This window comes from Carassius carassius, chromosome 39 (genome assembly GCF_963082965.1).
Source record: "Carassius carassius chromosome 39, fCarCar2.1, whole genome shotgun sequence".
In the NCBI taxonomy this organism is placed as follows: domain Eukaryota; kingdom Metazoa; phylum Chordata; class Actinopteri; order Cypriniformes; family Cyprinidae; genus Carassius; species Carassius carassius.
In genome coordinates, this window is record NC_081793.1 from 6756973 (window position 1) to 6784236 (window position 27264).

The following is a 27264-nucleotide window of genomic DNA, read 5'->3' on the forward strand; positions in this document are numbered from 1 at the left end:
TCATAGCTCACTATCAGCAGTTATTTTATCTATGTTTGTAACATTTTGTACAGATTATTGCTCGGTGTAAGAGATAAATAAAGATCAGATAAAGATAAATTAGCACAGTACCAGTACGAGTGATTGCGTGTGTGAATTAGTCATACCGTCTCTATATTATTGTGAAGCTGTGGGTTGTAAATAGCATAGTTCCTTCAAAAGTAGAAAAATATGCTATAATAAGTTTTGAGATTCTAAGCTACTTTAGTAATATATCACAGGACAGCGCTGATAAATAGTTTTTGCGTTCCTCTGTGCGCTGCGATCTTCACAGCTATGAGTGTTCATGCCACAATGCAGCTGCGCGAACATGGGAGCTCGAAATAATAATACACATCCGATCGTCTAAACGTTTGAATGTCCAAATCATAAAACAAATACAACTGACAAAGTTTAGTGAAGACGCAAGGCTCACCGCTCGCGTGCCATCACTATGTGTTGAACCGGCGTTCACCTCCATGTTTTGTTTTTATGCCACTGACTGGAGAGCGGAGTCATGTGTTTACACACCCAGTACTATGCTTTTAAGGGGGAAGTATTAGGATTAAAAAAACGAAATAACCGACATGGGAAAATTAAGTCGGTTAGAGGTTCTGAATTTCGGTTTCGATTACTTTTCAATTAATCATCCAGCCCTACTGCTTTGTTTTGAACTCTCTTACAGCAGACACGGAAGAGAAGACAATGATGAATAAAGTCATATTCATCGTTTCCAAAATTTATTTTCGATGCTTCAAAAAATTCTAACTGACCCTCTGATGTCACATGGACTACTTTGATGATGTTTTTATTTCCTTTCTGGACATGGACAGTATACCATACACACAGTTTCAATGGAGGGACAGAAAGCTCTCGGACTAAATCTAAAATTATCTTAAACTGTGTTCCGAAGATAAACGGAGGTCTTATGGGTTTGGAACGACATGAGGGTAATGACATAATAAGATTTTTGGGTGAACTATCCCTTTAAGCTGTTAACTTTTTTAATATGGCTGACACTCCCTCTGAGTTAAAACAAACCAATATCCCGGAGTAATTCATGTACTCAAACAATACACTGACTGAACTGCTGTGAAGAGAGAACAGAACATGAACACCGAGCCGAGCCAGATAACGAACAATAGACTGACTCGTTCACAAGTCAAGAAACACCAACAACTTTTGTTCCTTTTCACACAAATTATGATTACAGAGGAAGATTATCAATTAACACTGTTCCTTGCACAATACTATTATGACCTCAAAACACTTGTAAATAAAATATCGCCACAGTCATGTTTAACTGCTTCTGAGAAAATTTTACATGTTATTTTGATTTTGAAACTGCCATGAAACATGATGCAAGCAGTACAATATACTTTATTATTTTTTTGTTCAGTTTTTTTATGACATAAGGCTGTTTAATAAACCCGCATCTGCAATGGAAAAAAAAAAAATTATTATAGGGCCTTTTGTCAGACATGTCACCTGTCTATGGCTCTGTCAAAAAAGTTAAATTGATCATATACATTGCACCAGCATTTCTGTGCTACCTTTAAATTGAGTAAAAACCATTTTAAAGCCATCCCTGTTCTCAATCTGGAGTCTTCGTACTGTGTTTTTCACTGGTGTGTGAGATCATGTAGATCCGCAGGCCGAGGAGACAGCATTCAGTTGCTGCCAAGCTGTGGCTGCCTTTGTGTTGGTCAGTAAGTGGCCGTGTCACTCTCTCTCTCTCTCTCTCTCTCTCTCTCTGTGGACAGAATTTGGGACAAAGTTTTCTCCCTAAATGAATTGAACAGCTCTCCATTAAACACAAGGCCGGTTGTGCTGGCTAGGGTGTTGGGTCTTTATTAAACCTCTCTCTCTCCTTCTCTCTTTAGGCTGGAGAGTTGAGGCTGACCTAAGAGGCAGATCTCACACTAACCGCTTTGTTCTCATTTTTTCACTCCCCCTCTCTCTCTGCCCCTTTTTCAGTTGCTCACTTCTTCTCCTCTCTGTGTCCTTCTTCAACCCAGATCCATTTGAGATGAACATATTCTTTCTAGTCCATCTAGTATTCTTTTTGATTTTCATCTTCCTTTAATTTTCACTCATTCCCATTTGAATCCTTTTTTCCTCCTGTCTTTTTCTCTTTCACTCATGTCTCTCTTTCTTTCCCTGGCTTGGCAGTGGTTATAAATAGCAGTATTGTCGTTGTCATTCTCTCCTGGAAGGCGTTGTGCACACCAAACACTCAAACTTAGCGCATCTTTTCATTAGCCTTTCTCTGTTTCTCTCTCTCTATATAACTCACATATAGACCTGAATATCAGTAATTTAATATATATCTGGAGAGGTGTCATTAAAATTTGTGTAAATTTTTTATTAGCTCTAACTTGGTTTGTTCCCAAAAAATGTAACATTACACTGTAAAATATGTTTGTAATCTTAACAGTAAAAGACTGTAAAAATGCTACAGTAAAAACCTGTTAATTGGTTATCAGTAAGTTTCTATATATACACTATATATACGGTGAATAACTGTAATTACATTTAATGTGATTTTACAGTAAAATAACGTTACAATTACAGTTTTTGGAATTTAAAAAGAAAAAGTCATTGTTGAATTTACAGTGAAAAACTGTAAATTGACACTCCCAGAATTCCCTGCATGACACTTCATATTTTATGTTTTTTTTAATTGAAACAACTATGTTAACTATGCTTAGTTTTTTCTTATAATTTGTGTACATTAGGGTTTTATCTTTCATCTAAAGTTGTTAAATTAATGTTTATTGCATCATTTCAGTATCGTGTGTTTACCATGATGGTGTTTAGTGCTTGTGTGAATGACGCTGTGCAGCTTCTATGTGTGTAAATATATATCCCTTCTCAGCTTGTGCAAGAGCTGTTAGTGATGAGCTTTGATTCATCATGTTATTTTCTCATCACCACCAGTTTTTGGTGGTTATTAGAGCATTACAATGGTTCAAAACAGATATTAGTTCTTTAGTATGTTGGTTTATTAACATTAGAACATTAGATCAGTTAATGAAATACTGCATTTTATTGTGAATTTAAGTCTGTAAAACCTAAAATGTTGCTACCATATTTTTAATGGTGAAGTTCTGGCAACCACAGCTGCTGGTATTTTACTGTAAATGTCACTAATTTTTTTTTACAGTGTACTTAAAGAAAACATGTTTTTAGAACCATTTTAGAATCAAGACTATTGGAATTAAAAAACTTTCTGACAGGATCAGACCAAAATTTAAGTCGTCATACTCTATTAATCTATTACGGGTGCATGTTTGTCCTATGGACTGCTAATAATTTTTCTGTAATTGCATGCTTTTAAAGCTTTTTGAAGCCATTTATTGTAAATGCATGGAAAAGAGTATTCTATTTAGAGTTTTCTTTTGTGTATAATACAAGGGATGAAGCAGTGGAACTGCATATTTGCTTTGATTTAGTTGGTTTGGGTACGAGAGGAATTAATGTGTAGCATTGGATTTAGCTTGAAATTTTGAGCCAATTCTGTAGACAACTGACAGATATATCAGGATCATACAGACAGCCCAGAACTGTCTGTGAGTGGATTCTCACACCTCTGCGCCTGAGGGACATTACAGAAAGTTTGACTGTACTCACATCAATTCACATTTCAGCCTCATGCACATTTAAGCCTAAATAATGCTAAATAAAATATGCTTGTTTAAGAATAAAGGCTTCTTATTAATGCATTTTGGTAGTATAATTGTATTCCTATATAATTAGAACAGAGAGGTGTATTTATATGAAGGGCATACATATTAATCGTATTTTAACAGCAGGAGTGGTACATTCATCCATCCTTCATTCTTTACTCAGTCCCAGCACATCATTAGGATATTAATACAGCTCACTTCAGAGTATCTCACCATATGCTACATTATTGAACAAAGCCTCAGAACAGCAGGATATAGATGATGTTCAGGAATGACTGCCTAAATTCTACAATATGTTATTTTTTGCCTGACTGACATGAATTTTACATAATTGTACTGGGAATTCTTTGTTTGTATGTACAAATTAAATTTTAGATCATATCTGTGGTTAACCTATGTTTAAATATTTTTGGGTGGTTGACTGTTTTTTTTTTCTAGGCTTGATTGTGTTTATGGGGTGCAGTCTAACATGTGTTAATGCTTTATATAAAAAAAAACACACACACACACATTATTTTTCACACAATTAACCTTTATTCCAAACCGCTCTGTCAGAAATACGCGATAGGTTCTGATTGGTTAGCTAGTCCAGTCTGTTGTGATTGGCTAAACTGCCTCTAGTGCGTGTCTAAAAGTCCCGCCCCTCACCTCAGTGGCATATACTGCAGTTGTATTGCAAACAATGGTGTCGTATATATTGCTTATCAATTTGAGCCCGATTGAGACGCAGGGTATATTACTGAATAGGGTCACGCAGAATCAAGCAAGGCTCTTAATGGTCTGTTTTATGTTTGTTGTTGTCAGTCTCATACTTTTAGATATGCTGTTATTTGTAAGTGCTACTACTTCTGTTAGCTTTTAATATACGGTTTTATACTGATTAAAGCTTCAATACAGTACGGCAACCGCATGTGCGATCATGTATAACGCTTCTCATAGCTATGTGAAAATAAGGGTATAAATGGAACAGTTCATAGTTTGAGCTGAGCTGGTGATCTGAAAGAAAGATTGAGAGAGAGAGATCCAGAGCAGGGTGACACAAGGATCAGGATTGAGAACCACTGCTTTAGAACATTGATTTTAAATCTTGTGAATATATTAGAATCATTAGAAGACAAAAGTGTGATTCATATATGAATAGAATTTTTTACGTGCTCCCCATTTTCTTTGTCTTCTTTAAAGCAGCGCAGCCTTGACCCCTTAAGCCCCTTTCACACTGACACTAACATTGCCGAGTTCTGTCCCGGAACGAGCGATGTGTGAACAAAAGCCAGATCTAATGCCGTAAAGGGTGTGTCGTAGTGATGGTGCACATTGTTGCGCGACTCTTTGTTTTGAAGACAGATCAACGTTCGTGACGAAACAAATTTGTTCAAACTGTAATGAAGCAGAGATCAATTAGTTCCTCACTATCCAGTGCTGAAGGTGAGATCATTCGCTAGTTTAAGTTAAAGTTAACAACAGGCCCAGTGTTTTCGACTTGTACATTACACGTCACATCCTGATGTCACGTGTCTTTACGGGACCTTTACGGGTTGTGTGTGAATGCGTGCACATATTCCGGGTAATCACTGGCAGTGTGAAAGTGCAAAATCTATGTGTATTTGCCAGAATCGCAGTGTGAAAGGGGCTATAGTTGCATGTTTCCGGGGCCGGGGTTTATACAGGAAGTAACTCATTGTAGTCCCTTACCAGGCATTTTTGTGGGTATTAAACTGGCAGAATTTTAAAAGTTTGCATTGATCTTTCAGCACTGCAACTTTGCAGGTATTGTTTATGCTCAAACAGCAACATTACACACTAACTAATTTTAAAAAAGTGAAATTGCAATCAACCTAGGCTAATGAACCAACTACTGTCTCATTGTTTCATCTCTCTCTGTTTCTGTTGTTAGTCACTGTACAGTGTGTTCCTAATAGAAGTGGATCTGACCCACTGCATAGGCTTGATTAGTTTACTTTTGCAAAACACTGAATAGACACAAACCTCAAAACCAGCATTACCCAGAGAGAAGTGTGGTGCAAAATATTGCATTTAATCAAAGACTGAGTAATCCAAGTTTTTATTTACATTTACAAATTTGACAGACAGTTTTATCCAAAGCAACTTATACTGCAATCAATGTACATATTTACATAGATGTTTGAATCCATGACCTTGGCATTATTAGCACCATGCTCTACTGATTAAGCTACAGGAAATAATTTCAGTAAACAAAAATACAAACATACAAACGTGCATGTGAGCTATAATTGTATCACTTGCAACATAATTAAATTTTTTATTTCATTTTATAAATACATACATATATATAAATATATATAGTGTTTGAATTAAAGAGGGGAAAAGACTGGAAAACCTCTGCCTCATGTGTTAGAGTCACAGAAAGCCTTCAGGTGTTCAGAAATCTATTTCTGTCACCTGGAACAGAACCAATCTTACTGCAACTCTCTCTTGCTCCCGACCTCAAGCAAAGCAGAAAATGTGGTTGTGGGCAATAACCATGTTATTTGGATTTATTCCATTCCAACAGCCTATTAACAGTATTCCTTAAATGGGTTTTCCTGTCAGAACTTCTCCTCATATTTTGTTTTGTTCAATGTTACAAGTGTCTTGTGTTCTCAAGTTTCGAAGCGCTTCAGCAGACATTTTTTGTTGTTGCATTATTATTGTCATAAGCACTATTCCCCTTAAAATTTGCATTATTGTGATACAAAACTGAATTAAACTTCTACACTAAACTGTAATGAGATTGAGACTTTGACATTGCAGTAATTTTAAAGAAAATAAACTTAATGGCCCTAAAATAGGCTTCTTTTTTATTTGACCAAGGCATGTTGACAGGTTTCATGAGATTCATCCAACACCTGAGCAAGAAAACGTCTCTAGGTTACGTATGTAACCCTAGTTCCTCGAGGGAACGAGACACTGCGTCGAAACGCTTTGGGGAACGTGCCCAGAGAGGTAATGGCCAACAGAAAGGCGGTTTTAAGAGTCAGATGTCTGTCTGAGATATCTTGAATAGGTTTGAATGGAGATTTGCAAAGAACCTCTAACACCACACCCAAGTCCCAGGGGGGGACACGGGACCGTACTGGAGGTGCTCAGCCTTAGCGCACCGCGGATGAAACGTGTAACTAAGGGGTGTCTTCCCAAAGACTGGCCATCGAGAAGGGCATGGTAGGCCGCAATGGTCGCCACGTAAACCTTCAGCGTGGAGTGGGTCAACCCTGCAGAGAGCCTGGCCTGTAGAAACTCCAGAACTGTACCAACTGGGCAGTTTGCTGGGTCTAGCTGGCGGTCTCTGCATCATGAGGTGAAGAGTTTCCACCTCAGGGCGTACAGTTTCCTCATTGAGGGAGCTCTGGATCGGAGGAGGGTCTCAACAACCTCAGTTGAGAGACCAGCTGCTAACAGTTGTGCCCCCTTAGGGGCCACACCCACAGCTCCCCAACTCCGGGCGAGGGTGAATTATCGTACCCTGCGCCTGTGAGAGTAGGTCTGTCCTGATCAGTATCTCCCACGGAGAGCTGTCGAGGAGCGAGACTAGATCTGAGAACCATACTCGGCCCGGCCAGAACGGGGCTACCAATAACAGACGGGCCCCGTCCCGGCGTACTCTCGCCAGAACTCCCGGGAGCAGAGCGATAGGGGGAACTGCGTACAGACGAAGCCTCAGCCAGGTCTGTACCATAGCGTCCAGTCCCAGAGGAGCTGGATGGACTAGAGAGAACCAAAGGGGACATTGTGATGTCTCTAGAGTCGCAAATAGGTCTACTTGAGCCCTGCCAAAAACTCTCCATATCTGCCTCACCACCTCTGGGTGAAGTCGCCATTCCCCGGGCCTCGGCCCCTGCCTCGACAGTATGTCTGCCCCCATATTTAATTTCCCAGGAATATATACTGCTCTTAATGAGAGGAGTTTGCTCTGGGACCACACCAGGATCTGGTGCGCCAGCTTGTACAAAGGGTGCGAACACAGGCCTCCCTGGAGGTTGATGTAAGAGACCACCGATGTGTTGTCGGTGCGCACCAGCACATGTTGACCCCTCAGGTCTGGGAGGAAGTGCTTCAGTGCACGATAAACTGCTAGCATTTCTAGACAATTAATATGCCACGTTAGATGGCGACCGCTCCACAGACCACGGGCAGGGTGGCCACTCGTGACTGCACCCCAGCCGGTGAGGGATGCGTCCGTCGCTAGTGTCACACGGCGACAAGGAGCTCCCAGCACCGGGCCCTGATTCAAGAACCAAGGTTTCTTCCACATGTCTAAGGCACGGAGGCAGCGCCGTGTGACCTTGATAGTGTGAAGTGGATTGCCCCTCGGGGAAAATCCCTTGGTCTTGAGCCGCCACTGTAGGGGTCTCATGTACAGCAGGCCGAGAGGTATCACGTTGGACGCAGCTGCCATCAGACCCAACAATCTCTGAAATTGTTTGACAGTGAGTGACTGGCCTTCTCTGACTCTCTCGACTGAGATAAGGATCGACTCAATACGAGCAGGGGACAATCGTGCCTGCATCGCGGTCGAATCCCATACTACGCCTAGATAGGTGGTTCTCTAAACCGGAGAAAGTACACTCTTCTTGGCGTTCAGTCTCAAACCCAGCTCCCCCATATGTGCGAGAACGACATCTCGATGCCGAGCTGCAACCTGCTCTGACTGAGCTAAAATCAACCAATCGTCAATATAGTTGAGAATGTGGATGCCCTGCATGCGCAGGGGGACCAGAGCTGCATCTACACATTTTGTGAACGTGCGGGGTGAGAGTGCGAGGCCAAAGGGAAGTACTCGATATTGGTAGGCTTCGCACCCGAAAGCGTACCTCAGAAACTTCCTGTGTTGTGGAAGGATGGAGATGTGAAAATATGCGTCTTTGAGATCTATTGTGACAAACCAGTCCTCGGACCTGATCTGAGCTACAACATGCTTGATTGTGAGCATTCTGAACTTCATTCTCATAACTGAACGATTTAAGACCCTCAAGTCTATAATCGGACGCAGCCCCCCATCCTTCTTTGGAACTATGAAATACCGGCTGTATAATCCGGACTCCCTGTCCTGAGGAGGGACCACCTCGATGGCCTCCTTCTCTAATAGGGTTTTAACTTCCTGTTCCATAACCAGACCCTGCCCGGGGCCGACAATCGTCGGAATAACCCCGTTGAATATCGGCGGTGCAGAGCCGAATTGAATCAGTAGCTTTTTCTACTGTGTGCAGGACCCATTGAGATACATTTGGCAGTAGTTTTCATGCTGCTAAATAATCTACTAAGGGAATCAGTCTCTCGAGACTGACCTCTGGTGTAAGAGGCCCCCGCAGGGGCAGCGACTTCTTAACCGAGGGCCTCACAGCCTGAAGTACGGCCCTCAGATCCGCCTTAGGCTGGGAAAACCCTGGTTCAGAGCGTTGCTTCAGCCTCCGGTCCCGACGCAGGGGGAGCGCGGGCAGCAACGCTCTGACTAAAGACTGAGAGGGCTGCTCCCGCCCAGCAGCCCCTCCAGTATATATAATTTCTCAGAGTGAGATAAGTGTCATTATATTCCTCAGAATTTAATGCAAACAAACAATCAGACGAGTAAACACGGTCTGCCTTGTTGGTATAATTCATATCTAACTTCTCATAGTCAGATAGATACTGAATTTAATTCCTCAGAATTAATGCAGTTAACCAATCAGACGAGTAAAGACGGTCTGGTTTTGGTAAGATTTATATCAAAACTGAGAATGATGTAGTACACCCGTTGCCTCGGCTGCATAAGTAGCTATAAGTATAAGTATAAGTAGCTGCAGCTGCGAGTTCACAAAGGGGGAAGGAACCGCTTCACGTGCCACCTTATTTTATTTTATCTCTCGAGAGCTGACTGCGTGAGCTAGGCATAAGTTAGGCATAATATATTTGTGAAACTGATGCTTGTGTAACTGTTTGTCTGTGCAACTGATGTTTATGCAGCTTATGTTTGTGCAACTGCGAGCTCATCGACGCCCTCCGTTTCAATCTCCTCGGAGAAAAAAAGGCGGTGCGTCACGGCCGTCACTCGGGGGGGAAGGACCGCAGCACTCGGGCTTCCGCACCCGGAGATCGGGCAGATCTGGCGGGTGAGGTAGGAGATAGGGACGCGCCCATCTCCATACCCTCCAGCAGATCTTATCTGCGAACCCAGCGAGTGCAGGTGCCGCTCCGCCTAGGCGAAAGCGGGACCGACACCACGAGGAACGCTGGCGAAGACTCCCCCTCGAGAGAGTCCTCCGGGATCGAATCGCCCACACTGGCTTGTACCAGTGCAGGTAGTCGGCTCCCTCAAGAGCCGAAACAGCGTGCCTCAATCCCAGGCAGACCGCGCACAGACCGTGTACTCCCACTCGTGATGAACACACAATCTGAAACGCAATCTGGATTCGCCTTTCAGATGTCTCGTCTTAACTTTGCTCTTTGACTATTGCTTACTCTTTGAGGAGCTAAAGTGACAAACAACAATAAACAAGACTGACAAGACAGAATGACATGCACACACAGAGCGCTTGCTGAAATACAGCTTCGCGGCTCGTGCCTTTATAGCTTCCTGGTCGCTTACATCACCCCACCTGTGACGTCACGCTCTTCTATAAGACAGATTAGATATCATATTCAGAGTCGCTCATGCTGGGCACGTTCCCCAAAGCGTTTCGATGCAGCTCGAGTTCCTGAAGAGGAACAGCAATTTCTATAGAAATATTAGTGAAAGTGAAACTTGCCAAGTATGGTAGCCCATACTCGGAATTGGTGCTCTGCATTTAACCCATTCAAGTGCACACACACAGCAGTGAGAAGCGAACACACCGTGAACACACACCCGGAGCAGTAGGCAGCTATAGATCCAGCGCCCAGGGAGTAACTGGGGGTTCAGTGCCTTACTCAGTGGCACTTCAGCCATAGGTATTGAGGGTGGAAAAGAGCGCTGTTCATTCACTCCCTTCCATCTACAACTCTTGCCAGCACCAAGACTTGAACCAGCGACCTTCTGGTAACTAGTCCAACTCTCTAACCATTAGGCCACAGCTGCCCCAATGGTGTTTACTGTATTAATGGTATTTATTGTAATTTTATTATCATTCGTACATTTAGTAGGGTAGCAAAGCCTAGATGGGATTGTTTGTGTAGTAGAGGAGGGGTATTCCTGGACATCTGTTAAGAGATGTGACTCACTGGCACTCTTACACAACCAGAACAACACTGTCTGCCACTCTCTCCCTCTCTCTCTCATTCTGTCTTCACCCTCTTTAATCCAATGTTTGTGTCCACCGGGCACCACCAAAAATCCCAGCCACACATTTTATGTGTCCATAGCATTTGGTCTCAGCTGGTGTGTGTGATGCTTTTCTTGGGTATTTTGCTATTGGGCAATAGGTGCAGGTGGAATTAAAGCACAGATGGTAGTAAAGCACAATTTTAATTTGGGGGATGTGCTGCTAACAGTGGAATGCTTGTGGCAGGACACAAGTAGGAAGAATTGAGGGATGAGGATTTAGGATGCTGGTGGTTGTCTGGCATTGGGGAATAAAGATGGTCTGGTATTATTTTTGATTACATAACAGGAGACGGCACTCACAGTTCATTTTATTTCTGTATAGTGACTTATTTCTAAACGAAACAGGATATTCAAGGGCAAAAGCAGGCCAGGACTTTAGTTTATTCATTGGGAATTGATTGGATTCTTAAAGTAATCTCAATTTGACAGGTGGCTAAAAAAATTGGGCTTGGTGATGTCAACCAAACAGAAAACTATTTTCATAAAAATGCATAGCACACACAAATATGGTGCAAACTCTAGGACAGTTGGTATGGTACAAACTCTAGTACAACTCTAATACATTCCGTTTTTTTATTAATTAAAGTATATTTATAATGGCTAGAAAATCTACTTGGGTTTGTCTGCCATCTTGTAGAAACTGTTTTCACTGAGCTTCTTGCAATGCATTCTGGTGTTACCTTCTCTATGAAGGACAATTATAATGTTTGGCCAAAAGAAGATACCTGAGAAGGCTGCAAGACAAATGTAAAATGAACATTTACATGCTGTGAATCAAAGCATTGTCACCTAGAGGATTTCACATTAAAAGGGATAAATTTAAAACATGCATTTGTGTTCAGGCCAGGTAAAGTTGGTGCCTGCACCCACATTAAAAAAATTATATAAAACTAGAAGTAAAGCCTCAAGAGCTGCTGTGAAGTTTGCACACCTACTTTGCCCACACAACTTTACTTTCAATAAAGAGACACTTTAATTCAACAGTCAATGCAATTCTACAGTAGAAGTGTGCTATTACTTTTCAAAGTGATGACACTAAAACAAAAAATAGTAAAATAAATCATTGAAGGTAGTGTACAGATGTCTTGTGTCTGGTCCAAATCACTGTGCAGCAAATGTAAGCACTTACTTGAATCTTCATCAGGAACTGTAGAAATCTATCTATTGCTCAATGCTAAATATTGTAGGTGAACGGCATCAATCAACTTCAATAATTTAGAGGTGGCAAACTGGTTAATATTATTGATATTTATTGCATAATATTATTGAATGAGACAAAACAAATCAGTGTATAATCACAAGCAATGCCATCCTTATTCCAGGTTTGGTTCAAGGTCTGATGCTGAAACAAAGTTAGACTATACTTGTTTAAAGTGGGAGTTAATCTAACAAGCAGGGGAGAATTTACCTGTCCTGAAAAGTGTATTAATTATTAATATTGTTGTTGTTTTTAATGTAATTACATGATTGGAAAGCTTGTCTCTTTGAAGCAAACGTGGTTATTTATATATGATCAAATTTTCAGGTGTTCACAACCTATTCTAATGAGGACTATGACAGGAGGAATGATGATGTGGACCCCATGGCTGCTTCTGCTGAGTACGAGCTGGAGAAACGTGTGGAAAGGCTGGACCTGTTCCCCGTTGAACTGGAGAAAGGTATTTGGGCAAAGAAGCTTGAAATGATTGATGCACTGAAGAGTCAGTATCTGGGTTGATGTATTGATGGATATATAAATGGTTGAAGACATACCCAACCGCCAACCTGCACCCTTCTGACTACTAATTTCAAGTGCTTTGCGAATATGCCATAGTGAAGCTCACCTCTATCGAACTCACCAGGTGGACATATTCACTTATTTATTTATTTAAAGACTGTTAAATTGATGAAGGTGATTATGTAGCTGGAAGCGAACAGAAGTAATGAGTGAATTAATTTAAAAGAACTAAATGATTATATACTGCAGAACACACATAGAGGCCACTGTTAATGTTAAACTTGACATAATAGAGACAGTGTCTTAGATGTGCTTCAATCAAAATGTAATCTCAATATTTTATGCAATGTTGTAGTAGTAATAAAAAAGTTATATAAAAACAGTTACACACTCAAACCTTGCTGTATCATGAATATACTTCACTGCATTTTGAGATTAATAACACCCTTTAGCTACAACTATATTCACAGCAAATAAAATTGTTTATTAAATGAACAACTATAGGAGAGTGAAAAGAGGGTATTCAAAGAGTAATACTCAACAGAGAGAATGTCAGTGAGGAAATTAAGGTGTGCTTCACAGTACTTTTTTTCACACTTGAAATAGTTAACCATGGGTCATTCTAATTCCCAGCTAAAAGGAACAGAAATTGAATAGAAAATGCTAAAATAGTATTGAATTCTTCGTTTTTTGTTGTCCATCAACAGACAATGAGGGTTTGGGTATCAGTATTATTGGGATGGGTGCTGGTGCTGACATGGGTCTGGAAAAGCTTGGCATTTTCGTAAAGACGGTCACCGAGGGAGGGGCGGCCCATCGGGATGGCAGGTAGACATTATGCATATTCCACAGCATCATAGTTAATATCTCAAATTAAAGGGATAGTTCACCCAAAAATTAAAATTCTGTCATTAATTACTCATTCTTATGTTGTTCCAAACCCTTAAGACCTTCGTTCATCTTCAGAACACAAATGATCATATTTTTTATGAAATCCGGGAGCTTTCTGACCCTGCATAGACAGCAACAGAACTACCATCTTCAAGGCCCAGAAAGGTAGTAAGGACATTGTTAGAACAGTCCACCTGGCATCAGTGGTTCAACCTTAATCTTATGAAGCTAAGAAACTAACCCTGTGTCAGTCTTTGGCGTGCGTTTATGACAGTACCACGACTAGGGATGGGTACCGAAACCCAGTATTAAACTTGCCCCGGGGCTAAATTATGAAAGACCTTACTATCAGTAAGATCTGACGCTATCGGTTCTACTTTCGGTACTGGAGAAAAAAAAAAATTATGTACTATGTATTTTTGCTTTATAATGTTATCGTGCACATTTGATCTTACCAAACATTTCTAATTTGCAATATTATTAAGACATTTGTCTGTGACATCTGCGAGATCTCTCAAGTGCGCCGTGGAGGCTGTCTGTCAGTCACACACACACAACAAGAACGAGCACACGCACGCAAAGATCTTTATTTCAAATGTAGGCGCGCGGTATGCGCGCTCATAATGGAAGCGGCGCTCGTTTTTTCCAGGCGCGTCCGCACCGCATCGAGTTAAAAACATCTAAACTTTTCAGAATGCCGCAAGCGCACCGCAGGTCATGTAGCTTCCTCACCTTTTCCGTAACAACGTTGAAAGTTCAGCCAAGATGAAGGAACAGGTGATCATAGCTGTATGTAGATTTTTAAATTAATTTAGTAGCAGAGCTACTGCAAGCAATTTTTAGTGCTGCAAATCCATTTATCCATTGCTGAAATTTCCACGTCTTTATGGAGAGAGCATGTCATGGTTGCTTAGCAATGGAAGAAGCCTTAGGAGCGCAAGTGCCCAAAGGATTTGGGAAAAAATTAGAAAGCGGCGCGTCTAGCATTTTCCACGCGTTTTTAGACGCGATATGTGGACGGCCCCTTACAGTACGAAAACTCCCACTTAATAATGCAGACAACGCTCGTTGTCATAAGTGCAACAAAATTTTTGCATGTAAGGGCAGAAACACAAGCAATATGTCAAAGCATCTTTCAAAAGTGCATTATGTGCAGACAGAGAAATGCAAAGTTTTCGACTGCCTAACACAACAAAAAGTAACACAACACAAAGTACCAATAAGAATACCGTTAAAGTACCGGACTGTTAAGCAGTATCGGTAAGAGTAGTAATACAGTTAAAACCTTAACGATACCCATCCCTAACCACAACACATGCATTCCTCTGCTTGCAAACAAGGCACAGTGCATCCGGGTTCTACATCAGAACGACCGCTTGACCCACCAATGTCACATACACTGATAACGATGTCCTTATTACCTTTCTGGGCCTTGAACAATGTAGTTCTGTTGCTGTCTATGCAGGGTCAGAAAGCTCTTGGATTTCATCAAAAATAACTTAATTTGTGTTCCAAAGATGAACGTAAGTATTATGGGTTTGGAACAACATGATGGTGACTAATTAAAGACAGAGTTTTCATTTTTGAGTGAACTGTCCCTTTAGTTACTGAAACTCATTTCACACCTTTAACACTGCCCACTTTTTTCTCTTTCAGGATCCAGGTGAATGATTTGATAGTGGAGGTGGATGGAACAAGCCTGGTTGGTGTAACTCAAAGTTTTGCTGCCTCTGTTCTGAGAAACACATCTGGCACAGTTCGGTAAGACCAGCAGGATGTAGAACACTGTGGTACACAACTCACACAATGTCCCTGCTGATCTAATTTCTTTGAAGTCCCATCTTTCAGTTTCTTAGTTATATATCTGTCTACAGATATGCGAAACTAAAATTCACCTATTGCTGTTGGCACAAGTAATGATGAATTAATTATATGCTACCTTCGATTAATGTCAGAAATTAATGCATTTATGAATGGAGCACACATGAACACCACCACAATGTTGTAATTATCAGTACAGAAAATTTGGGGTGTAAATTAAAAATCATTTCAGAAACTAATTGGGTATTGGTCACAATTAAGTTTTGATTATGAGTTTACTGTGTAAATAGTATTTACTGAGAATAGCCTCAAAATGCGTTCATCAGACAGCAGATTTGTGTGCCAAAACTTAATTTCCCTTGATTCACATAGCAGCTCAAGAATTATCAAATGTATAGATAGAGCATCACTTAATTACCTAATTTGTATCCTTTGCTAAAACAACTTGCTGTTTACATTGCCCCATTTATACTTTGTTCCTTTACCAAAATCACTTGGACACAGAAGATCATAATTACAACTTCCGAAGTCATAAGTAGGAACTTCCCAGAAGGAACTGAATCCAGCAATAAATACAAAGTGATTAGAGACTCTACTTTTGACTCCAGACAGTTTGAATTTTACAACGTTTTGCTTATTTGTTTCAAGCTCTCTTACTTTGTATACACATATTGTATAAATTCATGGCAGGATATAAACAGACATTACAGTCGTATAATATATTACAATTGTCTGCAGCTGTATTGTTTGTAATGTTTGCATGCTCTTTTTGTTATAGCAGCACTGTAGCCAGTTCTATCTCAATAGCATTGTGAAATGAAATTCTTTAATCATTTAAAACTTGCTCAAATATATGCTTTTTAAATGTTTAAAGAATGATTTAGGTTCATTGACTTCGTCATTGACATTATCTTTCCCTACTCTTTTTTTCCCCTTGTTTATTCAGCATTCAGCCAATGAGGGAGTCATTGTGACAGTTGTAATTATGATGTGTTACAAAGACTGCATTTAGAAGAGAATAATATTTCATTATGATAGATGAGCGTTAACAGGGGGAGGCCAGAACAAGGAGAGGGTTATATGAAACCAGACACTGGGTGGAGGAGACACGCACTGTGTAGGAGCAAAGAAAAGGGAGAAAATTGAGGATGGATAAATATAGAAGGGAGACAGACAAGCAAAGAAGGATCTGTAAGAGCTTTATCAAAAGTAAACAACAGGATAAATCTTGTTGTCATCGTACATCATGGGTGTCCAAATTGTCCAAATTTAGCTCCAGCTTGCCTTAGCACACCTGCTTGGAAGTTTCTACTATGCTAGTAAGACCTTGATAAGCTGGTTCAGGTGTGTTTAATTGGGTTTGGTGCTAAACAGGACAGTGGCCTTCCAGGGGCACATCTGTTATACATCATTGTAAATTTTGTCTTCTCATAATTTATGACTGGCCTTACAAGAAGATGTTTATAAGATCGCTTTAAAATGGTACAGATTCTAAAAGAGCATTTAGATACAATAATTGGTAACATTTTACAATAAAGGAAAATGAATAATCATGTTCTAATACCTAAATTAATACTTCATTTTAGTGGTCGACCGATATTGCCGATATATCTGCCGGTATTTGGCATTTTTTCCAAATATCGGCATCGGTCGATACGTTTTTCTGCTTGGTCGATGTGTTCGAGCCGGGACTTTTATTTTGACAGCGCTGAGAGCGGCAGCACCTAAGCGCACACAGTGCTCACACTCTCTCTCGTTTGTCGTCGTTGTTAACAGTTGTGTCTAATACGGATATAAGTCTGTCTAATAATCAGATAGAACGGTTAAACAAAGGAATTAATTTATACATAATGTATTATAATGATTTATTTTATATTAGGCCTATTAGTAATAGAAAGGCAAACATTATAATACTTTCTCGTTTGCCATCAGCATTACGCAAATACGCATTTATGTAATTTAAACAAATCTTTGAATGACTAATGAACATGGAATGAACAAGATCTCACATCTTGTGAAGTATGCATTTTTATCCAGCATGATCACGTGTTCTCTGTGTGACGGTCTGTCCGTGTGAATTGAATGCTTTAAACTTTAAATTTGTGATTTAAAATTATACTGCACTTTATGCATTTGCCCACAGTCATATGTCATTTTCTCAATGTGCTGTATGTAAAATAAGGGTTACCTTGGCTTTATTTGAAAAATATGATTCCCAATGCACACAAACTTCCCAGAATACTGAGTGCCTGTTGGTTACAGTGTTTACTTCCTTTATAATTTTTTTTCTTAAATATGTATTTATTTGTGGAAAATACTGTCATCTAAAGTATAAGCATGTTTCTTTTACACATTTATTTTTTAATCCATTGTCAAATAATTTAAAATTTCTTAAATATTAATAATAATAAAAAAAAAAAAAAATATCGGCTTTATATCAGCTATCGGCCCCCCTGCTTTTCAAGATATTGGCATCGGCTGTCAAAAAACAGATTTTGTTTGACCACTACTTCGTTTATCATATACTAATGATTATTATTATTAAAGTCAAAGTACTTCTTATGTTTTTTTAAAAAGACTTACTCTTACCCATAAAAGTTAATTAATGCATTAATTATCAAACATGTATTAACATTAAAGCTGCCGTTATTCATGCATGAATCCATAAGACTCTAGTCATAGTAACTTCATTACTTCATGGTTAGTTTATGCTTTAAATATTGATTAGAATATGTTGAATTAAGTATTAATGTAGCTATCAGTACATTAATATTTATGTAATTTCTAAAGTCAAATCTTCTGTGGTTTATATAAAAAAAATATCCCTGATCATTTTGGTTTGATGTTAACCAGCTGAGCAACACATTTCAGTGCAGACTGTCTTATTGTATTGCAATGACTGTTGAATTATAGACAGTTACTGATCATGCATAATCCAAATAGGCATTTTAAAAACCCCTTAAAAATAGCCCTTTTAGTTCTAAAGGTCATGACAAGTGGACCTCAGGAAAAAGTAAAATTATTAAAAAAGTATGAAAATGTATTATGACCCCTTTAAAGGAAAAGAGAACCATTTCTTATTGTAGCTTAGTGTATACTCCAGCATGAACAGGAAAAATACTTCAGATTACCACAATGTAATAAACACCTCTATTTCTAGGTTTATTATTGGTCGAGAGAAGCCAGGAGAGCAAAGTGAAGTGGCCCAGCTCATCCAGCAGACCCTTGAACAGGAGCGCTGGCAACGAGAGATGATGGAACAACAATATGGCAACTACACGGGAGATGAAGAAGAGGTCTGTGGTACTTTCCTAGAATAGGTTTTTGAATTTTTTGTTAACATTCTGTGATCATGTACTTGTGTGTGTGTACTTACTTAACCATACTTTGGGGACAAATTCACTGAGAAGTGAGCTAAACCTGACAGCTTTTTTTTTTAATTGTAAAAGAAAAGAATAATAATAATTAATTTAGGTGTAGGGTGTGGAAAAGGTTTAAGTTAAACTATTCATAAATGTTTCCCCCCACATTCATATATCATACATGTGACCCTGGACCACAAAACCTTTCGTCTTAAAGGGATAGTTCACCATAGCAAAATTATGTCGTTAATAACTCACCCTCATGTTGTTCCAAACCCGTAAGACCTCCGTTTATCTTTGGAGCACAGTTTAACATATTTTAGATTTAGTCCGAGAGCTCTGAGTCCCTCCATTGAAGCTGTGTGTACAGTATACTGTCCATGTACAGAAAGGTAATAAAAACATCATCAAAGTAGTCCATGTGACATCAGAGGGTCAGTTAGAATATTTTGAAGCATCGAAAATACATTTTGGTCCAAAAATAGCAAAAACTACGAATTTATTCAGCTTTGTCTTCTCTTCCGTGTCTGTTGTGAGAGAGAGTTAAAAAAAAAGCAGTTTGTGATATCCGGTTCGCGAACGAATCATTCGATGTAACCGGATCTTTTTGAACCAGTTCACCAAATCGAACTGAATCGTTTTAAACGGTTCACGTCTCCAATACGCATTAATCCACAAATGACTTAAGCTGTTAACTTTTTTAATGTGGCTGACACTCCCTCTGAGTTCAAACAAACCAATATCCCGGAGTAATTCATTTACTCAAACAGTACACTGACTGAGAACTGAAGATGAACACAGAGCCAAGCAAGATAATGACTCGTTCACGAGTCAAGAACCGTTTCTGTCAGACGTGTCCGATTCGTGAATCGAGGAGCTGATGATACTGCGCATGTGTGATTCAGCGTGAAGCAGACCGACACAGAGCGTCTGAACCGAACTGATTCTTTTGATGATTGATTCTGAACTGATTCTGTGCAAATGTTATGAGCCCAGGTAAACCGAAGAAAATACTTCACCGTATGATCTCAACGTCTCTGTTTTTTGTCTCTTAACATTTCCAAATTTAGCATTTAGCATTATGGAATCCCTTGTCTTTTTGAGCGGCATGTTTCCAGTCCCGGTACCCTTTAACTGTGAAAGTCGAGTCTACTACGGCGTGCGCACTATTGAACACTCGAAGCAGAATGCTGCATCAGCTTTGACACTATATTCAAGCCAGTCACGAGTCTGATACCATGAAGACACAAAGGAGCGATTTTTATTATTATAGAAGCGAGCAGGGTATTGCTGTAAAATTATCTGATTCGGTCCTTCATTTCCAAGATCATCAATGGCCTGCAGCTTTGGCCCAGTCACAGCCACAGCGACAGCAATCACGTCATCACTAGTAGTAGGCCCATTCTTAATTACACCCGCTGTTCTGTCTACGCTGTGAACTTGTGTCTCATTAGACAAATTCTCCAATCCTACCATCTCATTAGCTCCAGAGTCGTCTCTACACACGTTGGTTTTGGTCAAAGTCGTCTTTGTCACCGACGAATCTTTAAACCACTTTCTTATATCCATACTGTAGCTTTTCTGTACAAAACCGCCAAAAATTTATTCTGAGATCGCATGCGCTCAGCTGCGCAAAGGAATTACGTATAAACAATACTGTATGCTTAACTAAATGAATTGCATGATTTATATATATATATATATATATATATATATATATATATATATATATATACATATACTTACACACAAACTGCATATTGTAATTTGAATAAATAAAACTACTTACACAAAAATAACATATTGAAATGTCTGCTGCTAGAGACTTGCCATTGGCATTGTATTTGAATAATTAATGAGGTAGGTCTTTGCAAGGTTTGGGTGCTGTTTTGGGATGTTTTAACAGTCATTTATGAATGTAATTATATTTAAAATTATGTTCTGTGTAATAATGCGTTGAATAATGAATTGTCTTAATAATTTCCGAAGGTAATGTGTTATGCATTTCTAGCGTTACCGTTGTAGTGATTACTGTTCCTGTGAGCTAAGCTCAGCTGAAACATCATCATAATCACAATGATCTCAATCGGTGACATGTAATATCAAACGTCGAATGCAAGTTTACTTAATTGTCCTGTGCATTACATTTAGGAGGGGCACAATAAGTCATTTTGGGGGGCACTGCCCCTTGACGACGGGTCTGGTTTGAGTACATGAATTACTCAGGGATATTGGTTTGTTTGAACTCAGAGAAAGTGTCAGCCACATTAAAAAAGTTAACAGCTTAAGTCATTTGTGGATTAATGCGTATTGGAGACGTGAACCGTTTAAAACGATTCAGTTCGATTTGGTGAACTGGTTCAAAAAGATCCAGTTACATCGAATGATTCGTTTGCGAACCGGATATCACAAACTGCTTTGTTTTGAACTCTCTCTCACAACAGACATGGAAGAGAAGACAATGCTGAATAAAGTCGTAGTTTTTGCTATTTTTAGACCAAAATGTATTTTCGATGCTTCAACAAATTCTAACTGACCCTCTGATGTCACATGGACTACTTTGATGATGTTTTTCTTACCTTTCTGGACATGGACAGTAGACTGTACACACAGCTTCACTGGAGGGACTGAGAGCTCTCGGACTAAATCTAAAATATCTTAAACTGTGTTCCTAAGATAAACGGAGGTCTTACAGGTTTGGAACAACATGAGGGTGAGTTATTAATGCTTTGCATTGATGTTTGTTAGGATAGGACAATATTTGGTCGTGATACAACTATTTGAACATCTGGAATCTGAGGGTGCAAATAAAATTTAAATAATGAGAAAATCGCTTCAAGTTATCCAAATGAAGTCCTTAGCCATGTATATTACTAATCAAGAATTATGTTTTTATATATATTTACGGTAGGAAATGTACAAAATATCTTCATGGAACATGATCTTTACTTAATATCCTAATGATTTTTGGCATTAAAAAAAAAATCTATCATTTTGTACCATATTGCTACATTTGGCTATTGCTACAAATATACCCCAGCAACTTAAGACTGTTGTGGTCCAGGGTTATATATATATATAGGCTATATATGCTATATGCCATGTTGTTCTCTAATCTGCATACATTCCGTTGTTCTTCCTAGAGGTCAATGTGATTATAACAAAAGGCACATGAGCTACACTTGGCATTGACAGGTTAATGCAATATCACGTCATTAAATATTTTTGAGTGACACTAGACTTTGTATTACAGTACATTTAAAGATTGAACTTAAACAAAAATCACCCTAAGATACTGTGATCCTTTTCTGTTGGCTTCATCCTGTGTTTTTAAAACGCAGAACATGCTGTCATGGCATGTATTATGTATTAAGTTTTATACTTAATGTTATTATTCGTTTACACATAGAATGTTCTGCGTCGTGTGTGTGTGTGTGTGTGTGTATGTGCTCTTGTTTTTGTGACATATCCGGACACAACTTTGTATAATGACATGGGTATGACACAGGTATTAAAAGGAGATGGTGATTTTTTAAAACGCTTATAAACCATGCAGAATTAATTTTTGTGAGAAAGTAAAAATGCACAAAGTTTCCTGTGAGGGTTAGGGTTAGGTGTAGGGTTGGTGAAGGGCGATAGAATATACAGTTTCTACAGTATAAAAACCATTACGCCTATGGCATGTCCCCACTTTTCACAAAAACAAACATGTGTGTGTGTGTGTGTGTGTTTATGTGTTTAAAACTTGTGACAGAAGGCTGTTCCCTTGTCTTTTCCTTCTAGCCGGGTGATTACGGCACTGATGAAGATGAAGACGAGATGAGCCCTACGTACCCTAGTGCCATAGAGGTGTTTGACTTGGCCGAGAATGAGGACATGCTGTCACCAGTAGAAGTGGACCCTGAGAAGCTTGCCCACAAATATAAAGAAGTAAGACAAATTAAACTGGACAGTAAGGATTTAAAAAATTATACTGACGAGTATCTAACGAAAAAATTACTTGCTTAAAAGATGAAAGTATCCACAACCTGTTCAATCTGAATTTTCAGTTTAGTGCTTAAATTATGAACTTAATAACTGAACTGAAACCAAATCTTATACCTGAAATTGTTAAACTACTATACCATGGCGTTTGATGGAAAAGTGCATACGTTTATGTACAGTATGTATGTAGACAGACAGTTTGAACAGACAAACTCCACATCAGCAAATTGCGGCGGTCTCTGCTGATATCTGTCACACGTGTTGGTGTGTAAGCAATCACACGACGAAGGAGATATCAAAAAATAGTTTTTAAAAGATCCACAGGAGAAAAAAGGGCACATCCAAACACAAATCCAAATAATCTAACATCAATAGCGGACAAAGTAAAAATGGAGAACACAGCTTTTTAAATCCTGGGAAGGAAATCAGTGGGAAACAGAAACAGGTGTGGGGCTAATTAATTAACTAAACAAGAAAAGGAACATGACCAAATAAGGAAACTCAGTAAGAACAGAAGTCCATAACTGTGACAATATCAAAGACCCTTAGTAGGATTCAAATTAGGGTGCATCCAATATTTTAAGTATCCAAAAATAAATGGTTTTGCTTTGTCTCTTAGCGAAGATGCACAGAAGGGCGAGGTCAGGATAGGGTGTAACTATTTATAAAGTACTATTTACATGCAACAAACTCCACCCACATAAATTATATAACTAGAATACCTTAACCTAAAAAGTCATAGTTCCATCTCAAAAAGCCAGTTTACTAAAATAACAAGCTAAAACATTAATGAAGGTGCTATACACCCTTGCAGGGCAAAGATTCATTAATATTTATGTCTTTCTTGTAAAGACCTCTTTTTTTCTGTAGCTGCAGTAGTTACATTTTTTAAGAAGCCACTCAGTGAAAGTCATACAAAAGTCTTTTCAAACTGTTACTTTAGATCGCCTTTGAAAAATGCATTCTGACGGATCAGCGTGCTTGGTTTATTTTCCATTAAAATGCTATTTAATTAGCTAATTAATTGTGTGTGGGTGTGTGTGTGTGGGGGGGGGGGCAGATTTACTTACATTCTTTAACCTGTTTTCTACTGTGGCACAGTTGCAGATCAAACATGCTGTGACTCAGGCTGAAATCCAACAGCTCAAGAGGAAGGTATGATAACTTCAATCATGCTAACTGGTCATTGGATCACTAATAGAATGTTGGAATCTCTTAGGATTAAGAGAATGAAAATAAAAATGGTCACCATTTACATGAAATTGTATTAACTTCAAATTGTTCATGCTGCTCTTTTACAACAAATGTGAACAGTGATTCAAACTGTCAAACTCCAAAAAAGACCAAAAGCACCATAATAGTAGTCCATTTGACTGGAAATTGGAGTTTGTTAATTGCTTATTAATTATTAATTACATTCTTCATTTTGGTAAAAGTCATAAAGATTTATAATGCTATTAGTGTGAGTACATGATGGCAGAAAGGCCATTTACAGGCCTTTACATTTTTCAAAAGAACACATATGGGATTTTTTCCTCTGACAAAGAGTTCTGGTTTTCCACAGTTGTAAAGTTTTAATCTATGTTACTATTTGCATGACAATACTAAAAAACGGAATTTGCATTCATGTGTGAAGCTAAATCATGCAGAGCAGGAGAAGCAGCGCTGGCGTGCTGAAAAGGCCCAGATGGAGCGTAACATGCAGGAGAACCGGGAGCGCATGGAGAAGCTGGAGGGATATTGGATGGAGGCGCAGAGTCTTTGCCAGGCTGTGGATGAGCACCTGAAAGAAACGCAGGCTCAGTACCAGGCTCTAGAACGCAAATACAGCAAAGCCAAACGCCTTATAAAAGAATATCAGCAAAAGTGAGAAAACACACAGATACAGATCCACATTCTTACTGAAGGTTCTGTTTAGCTTTAACCCTTAATTTAAAGATGAATACATAAACATATATACACCTCTGTTATTTGTTAATTATAATGTTGTGTTAATTGTGTCCAAGGCTAATTAATATACTTAGAAAGTCAATAAATGCAATTAGAATAACATTACAACATTCTAAAAGACATGCATACTAAATACTAAACACACACACACACACACACACACAAATATTTCAAATTTATATAAAGATTGAAATTCCAAATTAAATAAAAAGCAATTCATACAGACGAGTTTGATATTTTTTTTAAACAATTTGAATAATAATTAAAAAATAATAATAATAATTTTTGAAATCCTTTAAACTAAACAAACATGAACAGATATATAACATTTCTAAGGACTAGGCACATGTATTTTAAACTAGGATTTTTTTTTTTTTTCAAAGATGTTTTTCTTTTAGTCACTGGGCCAAGAGCGCACTATACACATCTAAGAGACTAATTAATATTTTATGAAGTATTCAATATGATTTCAGAAATATATGAATGTCTTTTGCCTTCTGTTTTTCATACAGGGAGATCGAGTTACTGAAGAAGAAAACAGCTCAGCCGAAAACTCTAGAGGAGACTGAAGCTTCACATAAGGAGGAAACAGAACAACTTCAAGACGAGGTGGAGTATTCCTCTAATATTTAGTAATGTAATCAAGTCCTTTTAGTTCCCACTAACATATACATTTTAAAACCTATTGTATAGTTTATAAATATGGCAATTAAACAATTCAATTCAAGTCATATAAAATATCTCCTGATACAGGTAACAGGTCTTGAGCCACAGGCCGAGGAGTTGAAGTCACGGGATCCATCGTAAAAATTTTAACTACTTCAATATAAATGTATTGCAACTGGGGAAACAGAGAATCTGTACTTTTGTCCATATTGTCATTGCCAGTAAGCCCAAGAGTTTCATTCCTCCATACCTTGATTTCAGGCTTTTTATGCTTTTAGAGATTAATTAATCTCGTTCTTAGTATTGTGAATAATTGTTTTACCCAGCAGTGTTTGCTCTTTAAACCCCTTTGTATTTTCCTCATATTTAACTCTAGGTAATGATTCGGCTTTCACTGATAGTTTTGCCAAAGTTGTTCCTGTAATATTCTAATGTTCTTTTTTAAGTTACGTTAACAATTGGCATACAACATGCATTTCATGATCAAAATACCACAGTGGAACATTTTTCTGGGTTTCAGTCCTGAAACGAATGAAACAGAAACATTTATTCTACCAGAAGTGTTTCAAAACAGTATCTTGTATTTGAAGACATCTTTTTTTTTAAACTAATGAACTGCCACTTTAAAAAGCTTGTTACTCTTTTATTTCATGTTTGTCCTAATGTCCTTCCTAGGAAATTCCTAAGGAGGCACTGTTCTATATGTGATAAAACAATAAGTATGATTGGTCTAGATTCTTTAAAAGTGCATATTAATTTAAAATGGGAAGCACATCATTCATGGTGGAATGGAGAGGAAAGTGGGAAAGTTAATATAAAGTATAAAAACTGTCTTTTTAAGAACCAATGAAGGATGCAGTATTTCAGCTCATATTTTGTTACCTTAAAAAAACATCAAACGATATACTTAGCTTAGCCTTACTATATAGCCAGATTTGTAAGGGGTTAATTTAAACACCTCTGTCCTACCTAAAGCAGTCCACACTTTACCTCTTGTGCAAGGTTTTGGTGACTTGAACCGTGAAAACCAACTGTTGCCTTTTTCTCAGTATTACTCCTGTTCATAGTCACTCTCCATTGTTCATTTAAACCTTTAAAGAGGCAAAAAAGATGGTAATGATTATGTATGATTGTGGGACTGGCCTCCACATGTGTATAGTTTTGCGGGTGTTTTTGATGAATGTGGTTTACATTTAAATGCAGTTAAGAGATTGATCTGTACGGGCCACAATAGTTTAATGAAATCTGGATACATTTATAAAAGAGGATAAAATCTTGATTTTACTGCCTGGAATGAATCTGCGTCATGAATTGTTCAGTATGATTTGACTTAATAGAGCACACATTTCTTAAACTAGATGTCGAAGGAGGATGTCTTAGATACAACAGCAGTGAAATTTACATCTGCTAACATAATCATGTGAAATATATGAAGGAACCAAGAACTATAAATGATTGTGATTGTAGTATTTAGTACGTCTTCATTAGTCTTTACACAGGACTACATTAAATCAATGAGGCATGTAAACAACTTTATTTTAGTGCAAGGCTTGTTTGGAAATCACACTCGTGGTTCGTTAATGTGCTTTTATGAAATAAACAGTCAGCTGTGGATTTGTAACCGAAGTGGCTTTGTTTTCTTCAAGTGGAACAACATGCTCTTTGTTATGCTCAAAATAACTTATATGGACATATATTGGTAGTCCAAAACTTTTTTATCTGAGACTGCTTTGCAGTTCAAAGATGACCAAAACTGGGAGCATTCACATTACCTAACATTACAAGGAGTGAACTGATACATACGTAGCTTACAATAACCTACAATAAAAAGTATGGGACAGCTTTAAACTCTGAAGTGACTAATTAAATGAT

At 38.5% G+C, this 27264-nt stretch overlaps 1 protein-coding gene across 1 annotated transcript in view; it reads left to right on the forward strand.

Moving 5' to 3' along the window:
* Window positions 1-27013, forward strand: part of LOC132121308 (neurabin-2-like) — a 37894-nt gene extending 10881 nt beyond the window's left edge. The window contains exons 2-10 of the mRNA XM_059530590.1: window positions 12527-12659; window positions 13426-13546; window positions 15266-15370; window positions 18591-18726; window positions 22576-22722; window positions 23878-23931; window positions 24413-24642; window positions 25239-25335; window positions 25480-27013. Coding sequence (XP_059386573.1) covers window positions 12527-12659; window positions 13426-13546; window positions 15266-15370; window positions 18591-18726; window positions 22576-22722; window positions 23878-23931; window positions 24413-24642; window positions 25239-25335; window positions 25480-25533 — 1077 coding nt within the window. The 3' untranslated portion in view covers window positions 25534-27013. The remainder of the gene's footprint in view (window positions 1-12526; window positions 12660-13425; window positions 13547-15265; window positions 15371-18590; window positions 18727-22575; window positions 22723-23877; window positions 23932-24412; window positions 24643-25238; window positions 25336-25479) is intronic.
* Window positions 27014-27264: the final 251 nt, after the last annotated feature.